This window comes from Atheta coriaria, unplaced genomic scaffold (assembly GCF_025399875.1).
Source record: "Atheta coriaria isolate IRGN ID8LTWV9N9 unplaced genomic scaffold, Caltech_Dcor_3.1 hic_scaffold_9_pilon, whole genome shotgun sequence".
NCBI lineage: Eukaryota > Metazoa > Arthropoda > Insecta > Coleoptera > Staphylinidae > Dalotia > Dalotia coriaria.
Genome location: NW_027045451.1, coordinates 12,395,552 through 12,415,497, shown reverse-complemented (window position 1 = coordinate 12,415,497; position 19,946 = coordinate 12,395,552). Strand labels below are relative to the sequence as shown.

At 38.5% G+C, this 19,946-nt stretch overlaps 3 protein-coding genes across 8 annotated transcripts; 2 read left to right on the top strand and 1 right to left on the bottom strand.

Annotated features, from left to right (window-relative positions):
* The first annotated feature begins 572 nt into the window (after positions 1–572).
* On the top strand, positions 573–5,090 carry LOC135797999 (transmembrane protease serine 9-like). Its single transcript, XM_065310642.1, has 11 exons — positions 573–621; positions 704–1,108; positions 1,186–1,273; positions 1,636–1,826; positions 1,892–1,990; positions 2,148–2,460; positions 3,549–3,946; positions 4,007–4,106; positions 4,161–4,360; positions 4,504–4,599; positions 4,669–5,090. Exons 1-11 carry the CDS (start codon positions 588–590, stop codon positions 4,989–4,991), a joined length of 2,247 nt encoding a protein of 748 aa, XP_065166714.1. The 5' UTR covers positions 573–587; the 3' UTR covers positions 4,992–5,090.
* Positions 5,091–5,667: 577 nt separating this feature from the next.
* Positions 5,668–19,737, bottom strand: Coq6 (ubiquinone biosynthesis protein COQ6, mitochondrial). Of its 6 annotated transcripts, XM_065310493.1 has the most exons (13): positions 19,447–19,737; positions 19,205–19,389; positions 18,652–18,882; positions 15,518–15,625; positions 15,394–15,456; positions 15,027–15,337; positions 13,926–14,041; positions 13,655–13,821; positions 12,713–13,582; positions 8,867–12,087; positions 8,732–8,814; positions 6,654–8,672; positions 5,668–6,589 (listed from the first exon to the last, which is right to left on the bottom strand). In XM_065310493.1, exons 1-9 carry the CDS (start codon positions 19,625–19,627, stop codon positions 13,553–13,555), a joined length of 1,392 nt encoding a protein of 463 aa, XP_065166565.1. In that variant the 5' UTR covers positions 19,628–19,737; the 3' UTR covers positions 5,668–6,589; positions 6,654–8,672; positions 8,732–8,814; positions 8,867–12,087; positions 12,713–13,552. The 6 variants fall into 6 exon arrangements, with proteins under 6 accessions (XP_065166565.1, XP_065166564.1, XP_065166562.1 ...); XM_065310492.1 differs by having other exon boundaries at positions 6,654–8,051; positions 8,121–12,087; XM_065310490.1 differs by having other exon boundaries at positions 6,654–8,814.
* pyx (transient receptor potential channel pyrexia) lies at positions 15,796–18,676 on the top strand. Its single transcript, XM_065310487.1, has 2 exons — positions 15,796–16,141; positions 16,222–18,676. The coding sequence occupies exons 1-2, from the start codon at positions 15,941–15,943 to the stop codon at positions 18,613–18,615; spliced, it is 2,595 nt and encodes an 864-aa protein (XP_065166559.1). The 5' UTR covers positions 15,796–15,940; the 3' UTR covers positions 18,616–18,676.
* Positions 19,738–19,946: the final 209 nt, after the last annotated feature.

Genomic DNA, 19,946 nt, shown 5'->3' with positions numbered 1-19,946 from the left:
ATGTTCTATAAATAAAATTTGAATATAATCATGAACGTTTATGAACTTCATATTATTCTCAGAAGGTAATTTTTTCAAATGGGAAATTCCGGATTATCAATGCTTAGAAGTCATTTTAGTGTATGACTAAAGCTTCAAACTATAATTTTTTTCCTTGAAATTCAGTAAAAGTTAACTTTTACTTTACTCCTCAGGAAATGTCTCTGATTTAGTAGCTACTAATTTTATAGTAACTGATATTGCATAGACTATTCTAATTCTTGCAAATTTATGGATTTTACGTGATTAGCTACTTTGCACTTGCTTCTGTGTTTTCCCCAAGCGATTATCTCACCCTTATTCTAACACTAGAAGAAGGTGTGGGTTTGCAAAGTGGTGTACGGCAAAAACCCCCACCTTGCGGTTTAATGATGGGGATGGCCACACTTTGGCACCATTTGCCATAATAAACAAATTCGCAACCCGCTCGGTCCAGTGCCTAATTGTAGCTGCAGTGTTTACAAACAAGTGTCTGCGCTAAAAAGCAAACCTACAAAATGTGCGTGTGGCGAAATGTAATTATTACATTACTTGTGCTGTCCAGTGAGATGAAGACACATGCAGCACCTCGTATAAGATTCAGTAAGTGCAAATAATTACAACTAATTACTCAAAAATATTTTGATTTCAATACCTAATTTAATTTGTTTATTACATTCTTTAGATAATGAATGTAAACCACCTAGAGGAGATATGTGCATTGAAATACGAAAGTGTCCTTACTTTTCGGAACTCCTGGACAGCACACGAATTCCCCGACCACGTCATGTCATCAAAGCAATCAGAGAGCAACAGTGCGGTTTCATCGCCAACGTGCCGAAAGTGTGCTGCTCGTTGCCGATGGCGTCCATCACCGACCAACCAACGGTTGTTTCCATGAGCAATTCTGCACACGCTGTTGAAGTGAGAACGCGCGATAATCCGCCGGATGTGACTGGTCATAAAAATGTGCATTTGCTACCAAACAAAGACAATTGCGGGATAATCGGCAACGATTTCAGAATAACCGGTGGCTCACAGACCACCCCTGGGGAATTCCCTTGGATGGCACTCATTGCCTATATGACAAGTAAGACAATAAACCATCAACTACCGGCGTATTATACTCATAAAGAGTTTTTAAAAACAAAATATTTGTAATTTCAGAAGATGGACTTGATTTTCGATGCGGGGGTTCATTGATCAACGATCGATATGTGCTTACAGCTGCACATTGCGTTCTAAATATGACTATGTAAGTATAACTAAGATTAACTATAAAATAATGTCATTTCTCATTTGTTTTCGTTTTTGAATACATAATTCATGTTAACAATGTTATAATACTTAATTTTTATGTGTTTGTGAATTACAATTTTCTTTTGCATTAACATGCTTTACCTCGAAGGCATCGTCACTCTGACGTTTCTGTCAAACAGGTATACTCAAATGAAAATTGCAATTCATAATCACGTAAAAATAAAGTACAGTAAAGTTATAACACACTGCGACAGTGTTAGACTTATGTCCGCAATACCGCAAAGCATGGCATGAACATAATATGCATAACATGAAAAATTAATAGGCTAATTAATACTTATTTTGTTTTTTGTTTAGGGTTGGAGTAAGATTAGGCGAACATAATATTAATCAACGACGAGATTGTAATGATTCTTCCGGAAAATGTGCCCCTCCCGTGCAGGACTTTTACATAGAAGACTTGATCGTCCATTCTGATTATATTCCAAGCACGTTCACAAATGATATAGCATTGATTCGACTCGCAACGCCTGCAAATGTTTCATATTGTAAGTTATTACACCTAATTAAACATTTTAACATATTTATATTAACAATTGTAAAATACTTATAGCGAACGTTCAACCTGTCTGTTTACCACTCGGTGACCTTGCTACATACAATTTGGACAGGAAATATGCCACCGTTTCTGGTTGGGGTGTCACTGAAACAGGTAATTATTTTATGTAAATTTTTCCCAAAAAGATTATTTTGTGATTGTTGTTGATGCCAACCGTCGAATAACAAGTATAAAGCCATTTTTTAAATAACAAAATTTAAAATATTATTGAATACAATAATAAATAATATGATATTATTCTTTGCTTTAGGGTTCAAAAGTGCTGAATTATTAAAAATCTCAGTACCTGTAATATCATCCAGCGATTGTCGAAAAATCTACAAAAAATACACTCCAATCACCGAAAAACAGATCTGCGCCGGCGGATTGCATGGCCGCGATTCATGCGGAGGCGACAGTGGCGGTCCTTTGATCCATGTCAATTTGTTAGACGGAAGTCCCAGGTATATCCAACACGGCATCGTCTCCTACGGTCCCAGACATTGTGGCACCGAAGGCCAGCCCGGTGTCTACACGAGGGTAGCTCACTACATGGACTGGATTCTAGACAATATGAAATTGTGAAGTACATATACTCACTCTCACGGGAAACTAATGTAGATAAACGATTTGTAGAATATGATTAGTATACAAAGCGTAGTTCGTAACGTTCGTATGAACTGGATGACTCACGAATTAATATGGCGATGAGGAGCAGGCATCGCAATGTTCATACATTGATTTGTGAACCGATGACGCCAAATTTTAATGTTATGAAGATTGTAATTGATCGCAATGTACAGCTATTTATTTTATTCGTTGTTCGTAAATACATAGAGTAGGCAAATCGGAAATTGTATGTATTATATTGTATGTGAAATGACTTGAAACCATGGCAACATGCGGAAGATAAATAATGACAAAAAACAAAATTTTCAGAAGCTTATATAAAAACATATCAACTCAAAGTCGGGACATATTAACGAGCTCAGTTAACTTGTTTCTTCATTTAAAGATTATAATATCTGGTTAAATGTAGGCTGTCAATCATTCTCCCGCCTTCATCACTTGATAATGCACATATTAAACTTGAAATACAATTAATATTTCTGTATGCATTAGCTATTAACATAAGTAATCTATGTAATTGTAGGAAACCCCATAATCATTGTTGGACTTCCCGCAATGTGTCGAATTAAGTGTCATTAAGTCACAAATATACCGATAGCCCCTTATCAAAGTTTATTGGTCACATACGCTGTAATTCGTCGCGTCACAATCCGCGTTCGCTCAAAATAAGAACCACAAAGTTAAACTTGTATATGCAAAACTTGTAGTGGTCAAGGCGGAACGGCGATGTTCGTCAGCCCGTCGCGGCCAGTTTCGGTCAGACGTTCGTGGTGTGATGGTCGCATCAGCATAAAATTCGCACTACGCATCTCGCGCTTGTCCAGACCACTTTTTAACACGCGCTCGCTGACATCTCAACCATGGCCGCGACGCGTTACTTATTTACATGTCTATTAGCAATTCTATTGACCGATCCGAGTCAAGCTCGTAAGTATTTACAATCGCTTTAGCACATGTTCCAATCGCACGTATACAAATATTTTTATTGGTCTGGTAGTAATCTAGTTGGTGATGGTTAATGGAAAGCGCTACCATTTTCAAGCGCAGACTTTGTCTTTCCAGAATGGGCTATCGACGACTATGGTTGCACAACGCCAGATAGGAGTTCCGGTGTTTGCCAGCCGATCCACAGCTGTAAACCCATTGTTGACTATATAACCGCGGCGAAGAAACCCCTTTCGCATGCGGATAGAGGTTTACTTTTAAGCTATCAATGCGGCTTTGAGAAGAACACCGTCAAGGTATGTTGTCCAGAAAAACCCATTCGTGGTGGCGACACAGGAAGTCCGGATACCCTCGACGCAATATCACGCCATAAAAATATAAAACTCATTCCGATCGATAACTGCGGTCCGTATCAAAGTGATGACAAAATCCTGAACGGAAATATTACTGCGTTGTTTGAGTTTCCTTGGATGGCGTTATTGAGATACAATGACAGTAAGTACATATTTGATTTGTGTTTCATTCATGTTTTTATGTTTTTATGATTGATTTTAGATGGCAGAGATGCTGGTTTTAAATGCGGCGGAACATTAATCAACAAGCGATATATTTTAACTGCTGCACATTGCATTACAAACTTAAAAACAAAAACATTGTAAGAGAATACTGAGTAACTTGATGTAGGTACATCTTTGATGATGTTTTGTAGGACCACAGTTCGTTTGGGAGAATATGACATCAAAATGGACAAAGACTGCGAAACTCATTTCGAAGGTGATACTTTATGCGCTGACCCGGTGCAGGATTTCACTGTTGATGAAATAATCCCTCATTCAAAGTACAGCATTAAGACGTTCGAAAACGACATCGGTTTGCTACGCCTAAACCGCGACGCAAACATTTCTGTGGGCAAGTACTACTAAGACTAATCAAAACCGCAGATATAAAACTAATAACCAGTTCCGATAGTCAGATCCCAAACCTTTACACGCATCCACATAACATACTCCAGCAATATAATCATAAATACCATCATATGTATGCTTTTGTAGACAGTGTGAAACCAGTTTGTTTGCCAATCGCGCCAGCGGTGCGAAACACCGACCTCAAAAAAGTTATTGTCACCGGCTGGGGAAGAACAGAAAACAGTAATTATTAATTAACAATGAATGCCAACTTATTTATGACCTCATGTAAATACCACTCATTGCTTGTAGGTTTTCAAAGCAATGTGCTGTTGAAAGTTGATTTGCCCATCATGGCGCCTCAAGAGTGTCAGCAGCGATACAGTCAACCACCCATAATGGCTACCATCACCGATAAACAGATTTGCGCTGGCGGAGTTAATGAAAAGGATTCTTGCGGCGGTGACAGCGGCGGCCCGTTGCAGTTTGTCACTCAGTATAATATGGAAGTACGTTATGTGCAATATGGAATTGTGTCATTCGGGCCAAATCCATGTAGCACGCGCGGTTTGCCTGGCGTATACACAAAAATTACCAAGTATTTGGATTGGATACTGGACAACATAAAGCCGTAGTAATATTAGTACCAAATGTGTTTGTTTATATTTTCGACATTCTGACGAGATTATTAACTTTGAAGGCATTCAATTATAATTTATTAATTGCTCAAGTAACCTTGGAGTTTCCTTTTATTCGATTCATTCTGAACATCCGTACCACGAAGTATAGATATAAGGAGTCCAAACGGTATAGGCTTTTTTTTTGTCGTAGTCATGGTACACAATTATAAACACAGCTCATAGTTCCCTTTTCTGCCACTGGCTGCGCAAGGATCACTAGTGAATCGATGTACGTTGGTTCGTGTCCATAGCATCATTGAGACAATCCGTTTACATGACGTTCCTGTATTTCTATAATTCGTGATTATTATTGTCTCCCGTTGAATTTTTTTCTGGCGGTTTCCATAGCAAAGTAAGGATTTAAACGAGTACACTAACGTATAGTGGCGCCCTCTATTGGCGAATGTTCTGTTCCCTTGATCGAGACCATTAATTTAACATGACGTTCGGTCTCCTGTGTATCTATACTTGCTGATCCGTACCCAAGCGATTAAAAACATCCTAAATAAGTGTATTATTCACTTGTTATTTTGGGAATATTGTTTGTAGATTGAGTGATGTCTTCCAAACGTTTTCGGTCGGCTAAACCTTGAAATTTGGCAGCACTAATTAAAGTTTAAAACGCAATTAATTATTTTAATTTACTCATTTTATAATAAGCGTTGTGTATCTTTAATTACAGGCATTATCATAATCTCATTTAAAGCATTATTATAAACTATAATTTGTTCAATCGAGTGGATAGGATAGAAATGTGGTGTAATAGAAATGGCGCTCGTCCAAACCGCATCTTGCTTAATATCAAATTCGAAATGTATGTGATTTTCTCAGTCTGATACTCATTTCGTTTCGATTCTTCGCCATTATTTGTTGGCAATGATGACGTCGGTGCGAAGTCCCTATTTTATTCCTCGCTATTCGTTTCCTACTTTATTTTCTTTGTAAGATTATGTTATCGTTAGTCCATATGATTTGCAGTCATATTTACAGCTTATAAATATATTCTGGTTAAATTCTGAGTCGGTGCAGGCCAATTATTACATACACTTGATGTCATGCTAAATTCAAATATGTATATCATTTGTTGTATTGTGTCATTTGTATGGGTTTGCGTGTGTGAAAATAATATCATTTCATTCAAATAATGACGTTCATCCAGAGATGCTATTAAAGGTGAAGTTCGGGTTTGCATCCACATACAGATTTCCAGTGTTGTTATTTTCTATTAAATATCTCATAAGAATGATTAATAAGTTAATAATTGGGATAACAATAGCACTAGTCAATTTTAAAAGCGCCAATTACGACATTATTCCTCCCATTGATAAACCGTTCTCAGATGCCGAAAGTGTAGGGTGTAGTTTGAACTTCACACCTATATTGCTGGAAAAAATTATTGGAATTTGTCGCTAATAACATGTCTGCGCTGATCATAGGGTTTCTCCAAGCTTCATTTTCTTCATTGTTTATAGTAGAATTGAGTAATGTTGAAACCGCCTCCTCGTCAGCTAGGCTACTATTTGCCTTCCAAGTGTCGCGCAGGTCCACCGTGCCTGGAAGTAATAATTTTGTTTGTGTTAAATTCACTTCGGCGCCTTCATTTTGTTGTTTACTTACTTTTAGATGACAGATATATCAGCTTTTCTGTTTCTCATGATTCATTACTCTCCTCTTCTTAGATGAGAATCCAGTCCTCTTCTTCGTTGGTGGAACCAGTTAGAATTCATTTCCCTTTGTTGTTGATGCGTTGGTCTTCACCAATTGGTGAACTGTTCAAGATTCATTCTTCTTCTTGTATGTGTATTCCCACATTTCAACAGTAGAACCTGTAAACAATCTCCTCCTTTTCTAGTTGAACTGTTGATGGTCCTTTACTCTTCTTCGGCAATTGACCCCGGGAAAATGCATTCCTCTTCTTCGCCAGTTAAACCACGGATGATCCAATCCTCTTCATCGTCAGTAGAACCGTTCATGATCTGTTCCTCATTTTAGTCAGTTGAACAGTATATGATCTATTCTTCTTTTTCGCCAGTTAAACCGTTGATCTATTCTACTTTTTCGTCAGTTGAACTGTTCCTCTTCCTGGCGAATTGCATCGTTGATGATCCATTCTTCCTCGCCAGTTGCATCGTTGATGATCCATTCTTCTTCGCCGGTTGCACGGCTGATGATCCGTTCCTTTTCTTCGATAGTTGACCAGGGATGATCCATTCCTCTTCTTCGGTAGTTGACCAGGGATGATCCATTCCTCTTCTTCGGTAGTTGACCAAGGATGATCCATTCCACTTCTTCGGTAGTTGACCAGGGATGATCCATTCCTCTTCTTCGGTAGTTGAACCAGGGTTGATCCATTCCTCTTCTTCGGTAGTTGACCAAGGATGATCCATTCCACTTCTTCGGTAGTTGACCAGGGATGATCCATTCCTCTTCTTCGGTAGTTGAACCAGGGTTGATCCATTCCTCTTCTTCGGTAGTTGAACCAGGGATGATCCATTCCTCTTCTTCGGTAGTTGGACTAGGAATAGTCATTCCTCTTCTGCGCTGTTGATGCTTTCCTCTTCTTCGCCGAAGTACCGTCGATGACCCATTCCCCTTCTTCACCGATGCACCGTTGATGATCCACTCCTCTTCTTCGGTAGTTGATCAGGGATGATCCATTACTCTTCTTTGGTAGTTGAACCTTGGATGATCCTTTCCTCTTCTCCGCTGTTGATGATTGCCTCTTCATGCCAGTTGAAGCGTTGGTAATCCATCCTCTTCTCCGTTGTTGAAGCGTTCCTCTTCATCACCAGTTGAACCGTTGATAATTCATTCCTCTTCCTCGTTGTTGCAGCGTTTCCCTTCTTCGTCAGTTGACCCGTCAATAAACCATTACTCTTCTTCCCGTTTGAAATGTGCCTCTTCATCACCAAAAGAACAAGTAATAAACCATTACTCTTATTTGCTGTGGACCTAATCCTCTTCTTCGCTGATGCCTTCGCAGCCCCAAGAGCAAACGATAAGCCAGTTTCTCTTCTTCATTTTCACACGTGTTGATATAAAATTTGTAATTACATGACTTGTTAAAAATTAAATAATGCTTACTTTCTGTACAGCATGCTACATCCATATCGATAATTTAGAGAAGTCCTGAGTAGTCCTTTTGCCGCGACGACAGCCTCAAAATCTAAGTGTGTTCAAATATGCATGCATTAAATAAACTGATGTCCTCTTCTGTTGACATCCTCTTCTTGGCTGATTCTGCGTTGAGTTCCGATGTCCCTATGAGAAAAAAGAAATGCTGACAAATTCCTCCCCGCTGTCCTCCGTTCGACGCATCTGATTTCAAGTTCTATTTCGCATCTTCAGCGATGTTCCATCTTCCCATTCGTCCACAGATGATGCAGTAATTCGATCTTCTCCAGGTTGATCCTCAATCCAGCTTTACCGATCCTCCAAGCTCCTTCTACGTTGTCATTCCATCTACGTCTGCTAGGATGTAGCCCACGATGCAGCAGCATGAATGTTCGAAAATTAGTAATCTTCATCTCCGGCGAAGTGTGACAATTTTTCGTCGGAAGTGAGGAGATTCGGTTCAAACTCTCATCCTCATCGATAAATTTCGAATCTTTCAATAAACTGGTTGACTCGGTTGTTCTGCAATGATTACTTTCAAACCCGTTTGAATTCGCCATATTAATAATTGTTGGCAGTACCTGGTCTTCATTAAACCAACAGCTGATGAAATTGTTCTTAGGCGATTTTCATTTTCCTCTCTCATTTTTCTTCTTCTCTACAGCTTTTGTACAAGACTATTACGTTATTACGTTGGCAATGTATTAACTTCTTACCTTCTTTTATATTGCGCGTGTAGTGCACGGTGAAAAAAGTAGCATTATCCTCCCCGTCGGGAACAAACCTCATGCGGCAAAATTGGAGCTTTCGTATGCTGCTAGATAGTCGAAAATGTGTAATTCACGCGCGCTTGAAGAAGCAAATTAATTTGTTTTTCAATGCCTTTCGCCCTATGTGGTGTATTGTTTTTCCAGCAAGTTACTGCATTTTTTCAAATATATTTGTTGATTGCATGTATGTCAGCGCATGCAAGAATTAAGATTCGAGCACTCCTCATTAAATTTTGGTAATACCGACCCCGAGTTAATCTCACCACACTTATATTTAAACGTTGATCAGCATGAGGTGCTGTGCAATGTCTATCTCAAAGGCTTATTCCTATAAATCTGTCTGCATATAATCATCTTTCCTTGGGACGCATTTCATGTTTCATCACTCCGATTCTACAGTATTCTTCTTATCTAGCCGCATTAGTATATTCATCGCATATTAAAAGATATTCATCAGAGGATTTTCGATAGTGTAAATCTTAACAACTATCCTAACGAGTACTATTGTACTCTGTACACATGTCTCCCAACATCAACGCGAGCGGACGATCTTCGTGAACACGAATACCACGATGTCTACTTCACTGGCAATTCGTAATTTTCCATAACAAAATCTGAGATGCTCCACCGGTGACTGTTAATCCATTGCCTCATTCTCGATGACAAACATGCAGTGAAAATATATTCATTCTGATTCCAACAATAACCGCGCCTCTACAATTTCACATGATACTTTGATTCCATTTAACTTAATACATTCATTTACAATGAAGCAATCTGTGTAATTGTTCATAACGAAAGCTAAACTACTACCCTACAAAGAATTCTTCTTCAGAAGATGTTTAAGTTATTTTCCAATTAGTACCTTTCCTGTAAGATAAACCCTGTGCATTCCATTTGATTGACGCATCTTGTAGTTATTTAAAAAAAATCTAGAATTCTTGCATTCATGTCCTCGGCGATCATCAATGTTAATATAGTAGAGTTGTATCCTTCAAAGCGAAATTCTGTAGTACACATGTTGTTCCCTTACCTTGTTTGTTTTGTCAATATTCGACATGTGACCATTTATTTGTTACTGTAAATCCAGCTCTGTAAGTGTAAAGGGGTTGGTTTCCGCTGGGATATTTCAAGGATGGCAGGCAACTATTCCGTACTGCGTTTTTTTAAGATGACTTCATTCTTGTAGATTGTTTTCAGTTTTAGTACGATTGGCGCAGATTTAGCATGTGCTCAGTCTAGGCTTTGAATGATCCGCAATAATTTATAAGCAAGCAGCGCCAATTTCTGAAAATATAGTTATCGCCGCAAACTACTTGGGCACGAATAGCCCACATGCAAAGAAACCACTTGCCTCTTTCACAGGAACGTAAAATATGCGGATGAGTGTTTTGATATTGATTAAACATGAAGTGGCGATCTGCGTGCTGCTTAAAAAGATCTCTTCTGTGCGTATACTAAAAGAATAATCTCCTTTCATTCCAACCGACACATCCAGTGATATGGCTGCAAAATCGAGATTTCACGTTTCGTTGTCTCGTATAAGATGAATTTATTAGCGAAAATGTTAACCGCATTTGTGCTCAATTGGCGCATCCATTAAAGTTGACTGTTCTATTTGCGTGTCTTCGGCATTGCAGCGTTTGAATTCTAATATTCTTCATGTTGGTATCTAATAATTATTTAGGTCCAGAAGTGATGCTGTAAATAACCCGTCTCTTCTCTTCGATAGAAAAGCCGCAAAATCCTGAAGAATACGTTAATCACGTACCTTTGAACATCGCAACATCTGCTCGCGACATGCAAACGTTGCATGTGTGCGTCCCCAACAAAACTTATCAACATTCATTCGACTTTTACTTCAATTTAGCTGGATATGAAGTGGTACATTTCATGAGCAGAACATGACGTGAATGCTTCCATCCTGAAGAAAATCAAATCTTTGCATTGTAACACAAATGACTAACCTATAAGCGCAGGCGCGAGTTTCCATCGTTTTCTTGTTAGGTGATAATCGATATAATGCATTGTCGAATGGTTTCAAGGGATAATGTGCAACTTCCTTACAGAGGCGAACGTCTAATTGCTTGTGTAACGACCTGAAGAAAACTAAGTTGGCTTTGTAACCCAATTCAACAAACCTAGAAGCGCAGTCGTTGGTTGCTGTTTGGATTTCATTTGGAGGCTGTTTGTCGCGTCTTTGTAAAACTTAGGCTTTAGTGGCGATGTATATCATTAAAGTGGCGCATTTGTGATTTGTCGATAGAGCGGGAGAAACTCTTGAGCCGGAACCTTGAAGCAAATTCACATTTTCGCAAGACATCAAAACCAGACAAACCTAATTGTATGTCGGCGCGTCAGCTGGATCGTTAATTACGAAGGAAAGAGGCGTGCCGCTATATTCCGTATCCGCTTGAGCCTGGACGAGTTTTTCGATCGCCCTGCAGAATACAGCATAGTGGTTTTGCATGATATTTGAGGTACAAACCAGCTCGGAACAGCCGCTTTTATTTCGCACTTGTCCTTCGCCTCTAGGTAACCGCTTTCAAGTTCGGACAAGTTGCATCGAGGTGACGACAGACTTCACGTGACGTAAAGCTCTGGGAAAAACGTTTGGTTTTGCATTGTACAACAATTGACAAACCTAGTTTGCTGCTTGCGATCAGGTACTCTCTCTCTCTCGCTCTCTTACGCACGCCGTCCGCATCGTGATAAAAACCGCGTGATTATGGGCACCAATGTGGACGCCTCGGGTTTCTGAAGAATATTCAAGTGTTTCGATTTGCATTGCGTATGTTACCAGCACGAGACGACTAAGTGATAACGCCCTAGGTTCGTTCCGCAGTGTCCACGCGCAGATGAATGATTGGACATTACGTTCCGCAGAAGTGTACGGGGGTTGCTTGCCTCGTGTCGGGTTGATTCCGCATCACATGTAAAGTCAAATTCGTTAATAACATACACAGCATATATTCAATAATCTTGAAATTTATTTTTTTCTGTTTCAACTAAAATGTATACTATATTTTATTTACAATTTTCACCCTAAGAAAAAACCTAACTATCTAGAATCAAATAGAATTAATTGATACATATTTACAAACCAAATACTTTGGATCCACACCCCTCGTCATAGCCTCTCTGTCTATGGATTACCCACGGAGGGACTGGAATTAAAAAAGTCTATCATAACATCACAGTTCATCAGCAATCAGCAATAACATTTTGTACTAATCAGTAAAATCACAAATGTAGTCTTGTTCTCAATTTAAATAAATGTTTCAAATCAAAATAGATTCTTCCGGTTAACCCCGCGCATGGCACTTGACTAGCTTGAGTTGGCCGAGGAAATCGTCTAGGCTGCAAATAGCATCGCAATGAGATTCGTTGAAGCGACTCCTCCCCTCTTTGGCATCGGTGCTGGCGTCATCCGTCCGGGGAATGGTGGTGGAAGGGAACGCTGGTGTCGTCACGGTAGCCCGCATCTGCTGCCAGCGCTGCTTGCGCAGCTGCTGTTTCGCATGCAGCTCGTGTTCCGCCATTTTGAGTGCGTGTCTCAAGACCGCATCGATATAAAGATCCGCATTACGGCGTCGCTTACAAACGACTTTCTTTGTCTTTACTTTACGAATCCAATTCTTTAGGTCGCTTGTTTTGGATTTCAGACAGTTTGTCGAATCCGTAAACCCGACGGCCATTTTAAATTTGATAATTTAGGCAAAAATTTACGCAAGGCTTTTTTGAATTACACCTTGTTGGAATTGCGTATTATATTTTGGTAAGTCAACACACCTTATGTACAAATACCGATGGTGGATATGCGACTTTCGTTCTTGAAGTAAGGCCAGGCGTTGATGGAGTGTTGTAAAATCTTGAAGTCTTGTAGCTCCGTAGTCGAGGTATTGCGTCGTTCACGTTCCGTATAGATGTGGGCACTGAACTGCGATGCGAACTGCTCGACGAACGACGGTAGAATGCGGAGAGTGGGGATCGATTCAGCTTTTATACCCAGGGCAACGACAGCTATTGTATTCCTACGCCTTCCAACGAAAAATAGTACCCAGACAATTGAATATAAATATTTATAAACAATTGTTTTCTAAGCAATCTTATTGTTAAATTAATCTTTATTCAATACTTAATCAGATGTGATTAGTAAAAATCAGCAAATATAATGAATTGTGATTAAATTTGGCAAAGAACTTTTTCAGACCAGCGTTGTCACGGAATATGTAGTACGCATGGACGCAGCAGGGTGCCGTAAACAGTCTAGAACATTTTTGCAGGACACATGCCATAGGTATAAATACTAAGATAAAACTGTTTTTGCGATGCGCAAATTTCGTAAATCTAATACGCAATTATAAATAATAGATTCATTGACCTTCTACATTGCATTCACCAAATATTTCGCTGACTTAACGGTAATAATAATTTCAACATACGTATGTGCTTTCTACTCGGCACGTTTTACTGTTATTATGATGCACCCAGACAATTCGTTCACATGAACAAACAAGAACAATAAACACCTACGTGTGTTCCGAACGTTTGCACAATGTAAAAGTTATTTATTTACACAAAACAAAATCGTACTTTGTTCACATTCTAGTAAATTCCAGTGAAATCACTCTATGATGACGCATGTCCGATGATGGAGCGCTATAAAAAATCATATCTTTTTACTAACACTGTAAATCATAAACATGTGTATCGCATGTGTAAGGTTTTTACCTTGACTGGCGTTAACGCATGGGTGAGTTGAAGCCCGATGCTTCGAAGCATAACCAGAGGGGTGAATTCCGTGTTATACATTCGGTGAATTCCATCCACGGCAAGCATCGTCGGCACATTGTGACGCTGGCGTTCGGTTTCGTAACGCAGCAGGTAATCCTTATTGGCTGCAATTCGAGGTAAATGCGAATGAGGGTCTTTGTTACAACTCACAACCGGTTATGACCCAGTCTGAAGCACGTCTGAAACTTGCAGGGGATTATGTACTTACTTATTGTCGATCCGTTGTAAACGGCTTCGCCTAGGATACGGTTTAAGCATTCAATGTCTCCGAAACCGAGATTTACTCCTTGGCCAGCCAGGGGGTGGATTTTGTGTGCTGCATCGCTATAATAACAATACGATTTATTATTAATGGCCACCATTTGCAATATAATCTATTGTTGCTCAAATAAATAAACTTTGTTAATTTTAACATTGGAAAATATAAAATGTTCCAAATATCTATAATATAAAAATGAATCGCAAAATATGTTGGTAAGCGCATAACTCAACAATGCCTAGACCAATTTGGCCAATTCTTTTTTTTAAATGTTCGTTATAGTCCAAGGATGGTTTTTACGGCAAGAAAAAATTGAATAATTGCCGAAAAACCCCTAAAGACAGCTCTTTTCTATAGGATAAAAGTTTGCATTGAGATTCAATCATAGTTATGGTTAAATAGTTGAATCCGAGATAGCACGCTGAAGTGCATTATTAGCAATTATTTATATAATTAATTTCTTTAAAATAAAATTGCGAATCTTATTGATAGAATTGACACATATAATGTCTAGAATAAGAGAGTAAAATCGTGGGCAAAAGCTAGTTTCAAATAAAAGTAACTTTTGCTCGCTTCGTTGACTGGCCGCTTGCGAAAAATTTCGACATTTTTAAAAGTAAATATTGTACGAGCGTTTATAACGGATACTATAACAAAAAAAAAAACATGCAAAAGTCAAACGTTGTTCAAATGATGGAGAATTATTAAAACATATCATATTAAAACACACAATTATTTCACTGATCTTTAAAGTATTGCATCAGCAACAAACAATTTCTCTTCCTTTTATGTTCATTACATTTTAGACGTTTCCAAACGAAAGTAATAAAATGTCACCAAAGAATATTTACGATTTCTAAACATTTATAAACCCATAAACACATAATATCATAAACAACATAAAATCGCAATAAATCTATTCCGCGTTAATTTGCTTTTGATCCAAATCGAAAATATAGGTAGGTAATTTCGACGCAATAAATATTTACAAATCGTAAGAGTATTAAAAATAAAGTTATGATCAATTAAAATTAATTTTATATACGTTACCCAACAAGCGCAACACCATCCCCAACATATTTCGTTGCGTGTCCAAAACCCAACGGAAACGCAGCCCTGCTCTGCTCCTCAAACCCGCAAACACTAGGCGGAAGCTGTCGAATAGCATTCGGCGGACAATTTAATACTTTCAGGCAATTATCAATCAACTTTGTTGCCTCCCCAACAAAACCATCAATCTTATACACTTTCCATAGTGCCTCATTACATGCGTCTATAAATTCCTGCGCGCTCATTTTCAACAGTTGATCAGCATGCGCAGGAGTAGTAGACCACACAAGTGAACTCATATTTTCCTTCAACTATAAAAATATTTATATTTACCAAAGCGTCTAGCGATTTTATATTGTAAACTTACTGGAAGTAGAGCAATAGGTCCTGTTGGTAGAAATCTTTGCCATGCAACGCAATTTTCTTCAGCCTGAAATTATACACCTTATAAATATTATCATGTTTTATTTATACGATAATCAATCACTTACACCTTTAAGATGTAGCGTGGCAACAACACCTCGTTGATTATAGCTCCAATTCACATATTGAGCTTTCATCGAGTCCCTTACTTTCGAATTGGCCCCATCGCAACCAAGCTGGAATGCAAACACATTAAACCCAATATTACACAAAGCAAACCGATGTTTAATGTTTACAAGTAAAGCTAGAAAAAAAAAAAAATAGCCGCGTAAATCAAAAGCGGTACTTGCAAGCTTGTAGCCCACATCAACATTTCAATTTTCCAGCGATTCGATCTTCTGTTTACAGTAAGTGAGCGCGTTTGTTTACACGTGCGCGAGCTAATTCTGGCGCAAAGCAAAATTTCCGATTTCAACCAACACCGAGCGTTTAGCGCGCGCCGAGTTAATAGTTCGTTAGTGCAAACTTAGTTATCGACGAGGGATAATGAGATGTCTTATCGAAGTGTCGAGAGTGATGACAACACATTGAAATGGGCGGACGAATATGTGAAGGACTCGGACGTAGAGGCGGAGAGCATCTCCGACGACAGCCAAGATCAAGGCTCGGAGAAAGAAGGACCATCGCGTACTTTGCGATCAAAGAGTATTTTTCACAATTGGGAACCTGAACTCATCTGGGAAGATTTACAGGTAAATAAATTTTGAATCAAATTAAAAATGCACATGCGCAGTAGCACACAAATCTACAACGAAACATTTAAATGTTGTAGACACTTCCAGGAGTGGACAATGATTTCATTGAAGCAATAAAAGATGACAGATTGAATGAAATCTTACAAAACCCAAATGCACTCAGCAGTGGTTTATTAATTGCAACATATCTTGGAAATGCAACAATAGTTGCAAGTTTACTAAATCTGGGCGCATCTGTAGACCAAGTTGCCCCTGATGGTAGAACAGCCCTGCATATTGCTGCAAACTGTGACAATCTAGAATGTCTCCAAGTGCTCATCAAACACAAATCCGATGTTAATAAATTCGACGCAAACCACAAAGTCACCGCCTTGCATTTAGCAGCGAGTAAAGGAAGTCTTGCATGTTTAGAAGAGTTAATCATATCGGGTGCAGATATCAACGCCGGAATCAAAACACCTTTGCATTATGCTGTTGAAAATCTCGAAGAAGATTGTGTTAAAGCCCTGTTAGAAAGTGGTGCATCACCGAATACAATACAAGTATTCTCAGAGACACCTCTGCATGTGGCAGCAACTCTAGGATCAGCGGAAATCCTCAAATTACTTATACAACATGGCGCATCCGTGAATGTCCAATGCGGTAGTGATAAAACAACAGCTTTACACTTAGCCGCAGAAGATGGTAACATTGAATGTGTCAGATTATTAATCGAAGCTAGAGCGAATATTTCCGCGTTGAATGGCAAGAAACAAACGCCATTACACATAGCTGCATTCTGCCAATCATCGGAAGCAGTTGAATTGTTACTGAAAAAAGATGCCAATCCAAACGCAAGTGATAAAGATGGCCGTACACCACTACACTCCGCCATTGTTAAAGTCTCGCGATCCTCAGAATGTGTCAAACTATTGCTTGGTGCCGGTGCAAATGTTAATAAACCAGATGCATTCGGCTACACACCACTTCATCTGGCCGCGCTGAATGAATTCTCTACTTGTGTGATGATGCTCATCAATGCTGGCGGTGACGTCACAGTACGAACAAATGGCGGCATTTCAGTATTAACTTTCATCACACGTCGCACCCCGGATGTAATACCGAAGTACATATGCAAGTTTGACAATTCCATCAAACTCACCGATCATGAGATTGGCGATGTCGACTGCGAACTGAAACTTGACTTTAAAATCCTCGTCCCGAGCACGAGCAAAGGTGAAACAGAACTGTTACTCAATTTCATTGAAGTGGGACATCGTGAAGTCCTAAATCATCCGCTATGCGAGACATTTCTCTATCTAAAATGGCGTCGAATTCGAAAATATTTCCTTTTTTCACTGTTCTATCACGCAGTGTATGTAACACTCTTCACAGCCTACACCATAGAAGTATTTAGCCGTGATTGTGAGTCAAAACTCAACTTTGCAATGACATTCCGAGGTGGACCAGGCATACATCGCAAACCCAACACATGTTTAGTACCAGAATGGGCTAAGAACATGTGTTACCTCCTCATCATGTTGAATTTCATGCTCGTGGGTAAGGAGATATTCCAAATCGCACATAGTTGGGCAACGTACATCAAACAATGGGAAAATTGGCTGCAATGGATGATTATTATCGCTGTGTTTTTATGCGCGGTGCCAACCAATGGTGATATTACATTCACGATGTATTCATGGCAGCATCATGTGGCGGCCATTGGAATATTCCTCACTTGGCTGGAGCTGATGATGATAGTTGGGCGGTTTCCAATTTTCGGGCTGTATATCCAAATGTTTACAACGGTGGCGATTAACTTTGCGAAATTCTTATTGGCCTACGGATGTTTACTAATTGCGTTTGGATTGAGTTTCGGCGTGTTGTTCGCCAACTATCGGGACATTAACAATATCTTTCTGTGGATTATGAAGACGATTATTATGATGTCAGGGGAATTGGAATTTGAAGACATGTTTTATACAAAGGAGTATCCAGTTCACTATCCGGGTACTGCACATGTGATGTATCTCGCGTTTGTTTTGTTAGTGACTGTTATCCTGACTAATTTAATGGTTGGTTTAGCGGTTAGCGATATTCAAGGATTGCAACAAAGTGCAGGGTTAGATCGACTTGTAAGACAAGCGGAATTAGTCGCGCATTTAGAGAGTATGTTGTTTTCGAGACTGTTACGTTGGATGCCATCGAAATTTTTAGCGTTTTTCTATAAACATGCGCTGTTGTTAAAGTCGACGCATCACAGCGCATTGTATATTCGACCGAACGATCCAAGAGAGAATCGAATACCGAAAGATTTGATTAAACACGTTTATGAATTGGTTTGTGAGCGTAAAGAGCGTATTAAACGGAAGAGAAGTTGTAAAGTAGAGAATTACCAAATTGTCTCGCGTCTTAATTCGACTAGTGATTACACTTACATGGGAAAAAGTAACAAACTCAATGTAGAGTACAATAATATGCAATATGTTTAAGTTTAAATTTAATAATTGTAAATTTAAAAAACTTACCAATAAATCACAGCTATAGCAGGAACCGTTTTCCAGGAGAAGCACATTTGGATTATCACCAATTTCACACTCTTTCACTTTAGCATTATTTTCTACTGTGACTGTTTTCAAGGTATTCACTTCTTCATTCACAGAATTTAAAATCAAATCATTTTCAATAATGTAAGCAACAGTGTCCCTCATGTTGTCATGGTTGAAGTTTATCATAGCATCTGATAATGCATCCCAAACCTGTAAAGAACAATTCCAATATAATTTGCAGAAGTAACATTTACATCAGCATACAGCTCCTCTGAGTTACAACAAAAAAATTCATATTTTATTTCTTTTTTCAGCATTTTTACTAGAGTAATTGAGCTTAGAAAAGATTAGACAGATGGCGCTCCACGTAAAATTCAAATATTTGGTTATTTTTTGTTCCTTAATGCAGAAACTCCTCACAATTATGTGACAAAATGCTAGATCTCTTGTCATTATAGAAAAGCTACACTGTATTTGCAATCAGAAACACAATTTCTGGTACTTTAATATGAATAATATACGATAAACTTACATGTAATTGTTTGACGGTCCCATAGCGAGCGATATGCTTCCACGCATCAATCTTTTTAAACAAGCTGATTGTTTGTGGATTAAGTGCAACAACTCTATTGCTGTACTTGTCTGATATTTGGTAAGATGATTTCTTGCCACCTTCCAGGAGCAGAATCTTTTTGCAGGCTAACTTTTTATTTTTACCTTAAAATAAAACATGTTTTATAATATGTTAATCACTTAAATAAAATAATATCGTACCTAATGTGCATGCAAGTGTTGTTCCTACCATGCCGCCCCCAGCAATAATAATATCATAATGTTGTGTTTTAGGAGTGTCTGAAGAAAATTGTTGTGTACTTGTGCTCAAATGCTTGGAGCAATAAAACTGATTTTTCCCGGTGAGCGCACATATCAACCGAGGCACTTTTATTGGCAACATATTTCTAATTTATTAGTAACTTTAATTTAAACTTTTTTCTGATAATTCGCCTGGTTTGAATCGTTCTGAAGGATAACAGATGATTTTCGTAGGTTAGTAAAGTTTTTAAATTTGATTTTGAACATACAGTGCCATCTATAATATTAAACATGTACTATATTTTTTAATGAAAATTTTTTACGAAAAAATAAAATAAACTGAGTAAATATACTTTTTATCTGATTTATTTTAATGTATACTCATTTATTGAATGCTTATTTTATGAATTTAAATTACTTCTTATAATCTATTATAATCAATTGTAGTTTTCAAGTATGTT

Coding starts and splice junctions, on each gene's coding strand:
- pyx (XM_065310487.1), top strand. CDS start 15,941: ATGTCTTATCGAAGTGTCGAGAGTGATGACAACACATTGAAATGGGCG. Junction 16,142..16,221: donor TCATCTGGGAAGATTTACAG/GTAAATAAATTT, acceptor TAAATGTTGTAG/ACACTTCCAGGAGTGGACAA.
- Coq6 (XM_065310488.1), bottom strand. CDS start 19,627: ATGTTGCCAATAAAAGTGCCTCGGTTGATATGTGCGCTCACCGGGAAA. Junction 15,626..18,651: donor GCTATAGCTGTGATTTATTG/GTAAGTTTTTTA, acceptor TTTGCATTCCAG/CTTGGTTGCGATGGGGCCAA. Junction 13,583..13,654: donor ATGCGTTAACGCCAGTCAAG/GTAAAAACCTTA, acceptor GATTTTTTATAG/CGCTCCATCATCGGACATGC.
- LOC135797999 (XM_065310642.1), top strand. CDS start 588: ATGAAGACACATGCAGCACCTCGTATAAGATTCA. Junction 1,827..1,891: donor GCCTGCAAATGTTTCATATT/GTAAGTTATTAC, acceptor AAATACTTATAG/CGAACGTTCAACCTGTCTGT. Junction 3,947..4,006: donor GTTATTGAGATACAATGACA/GTAAGTACATAT, acceptor GATTGATTTTAG/ATGGCAGAGATGCTGGTTTT.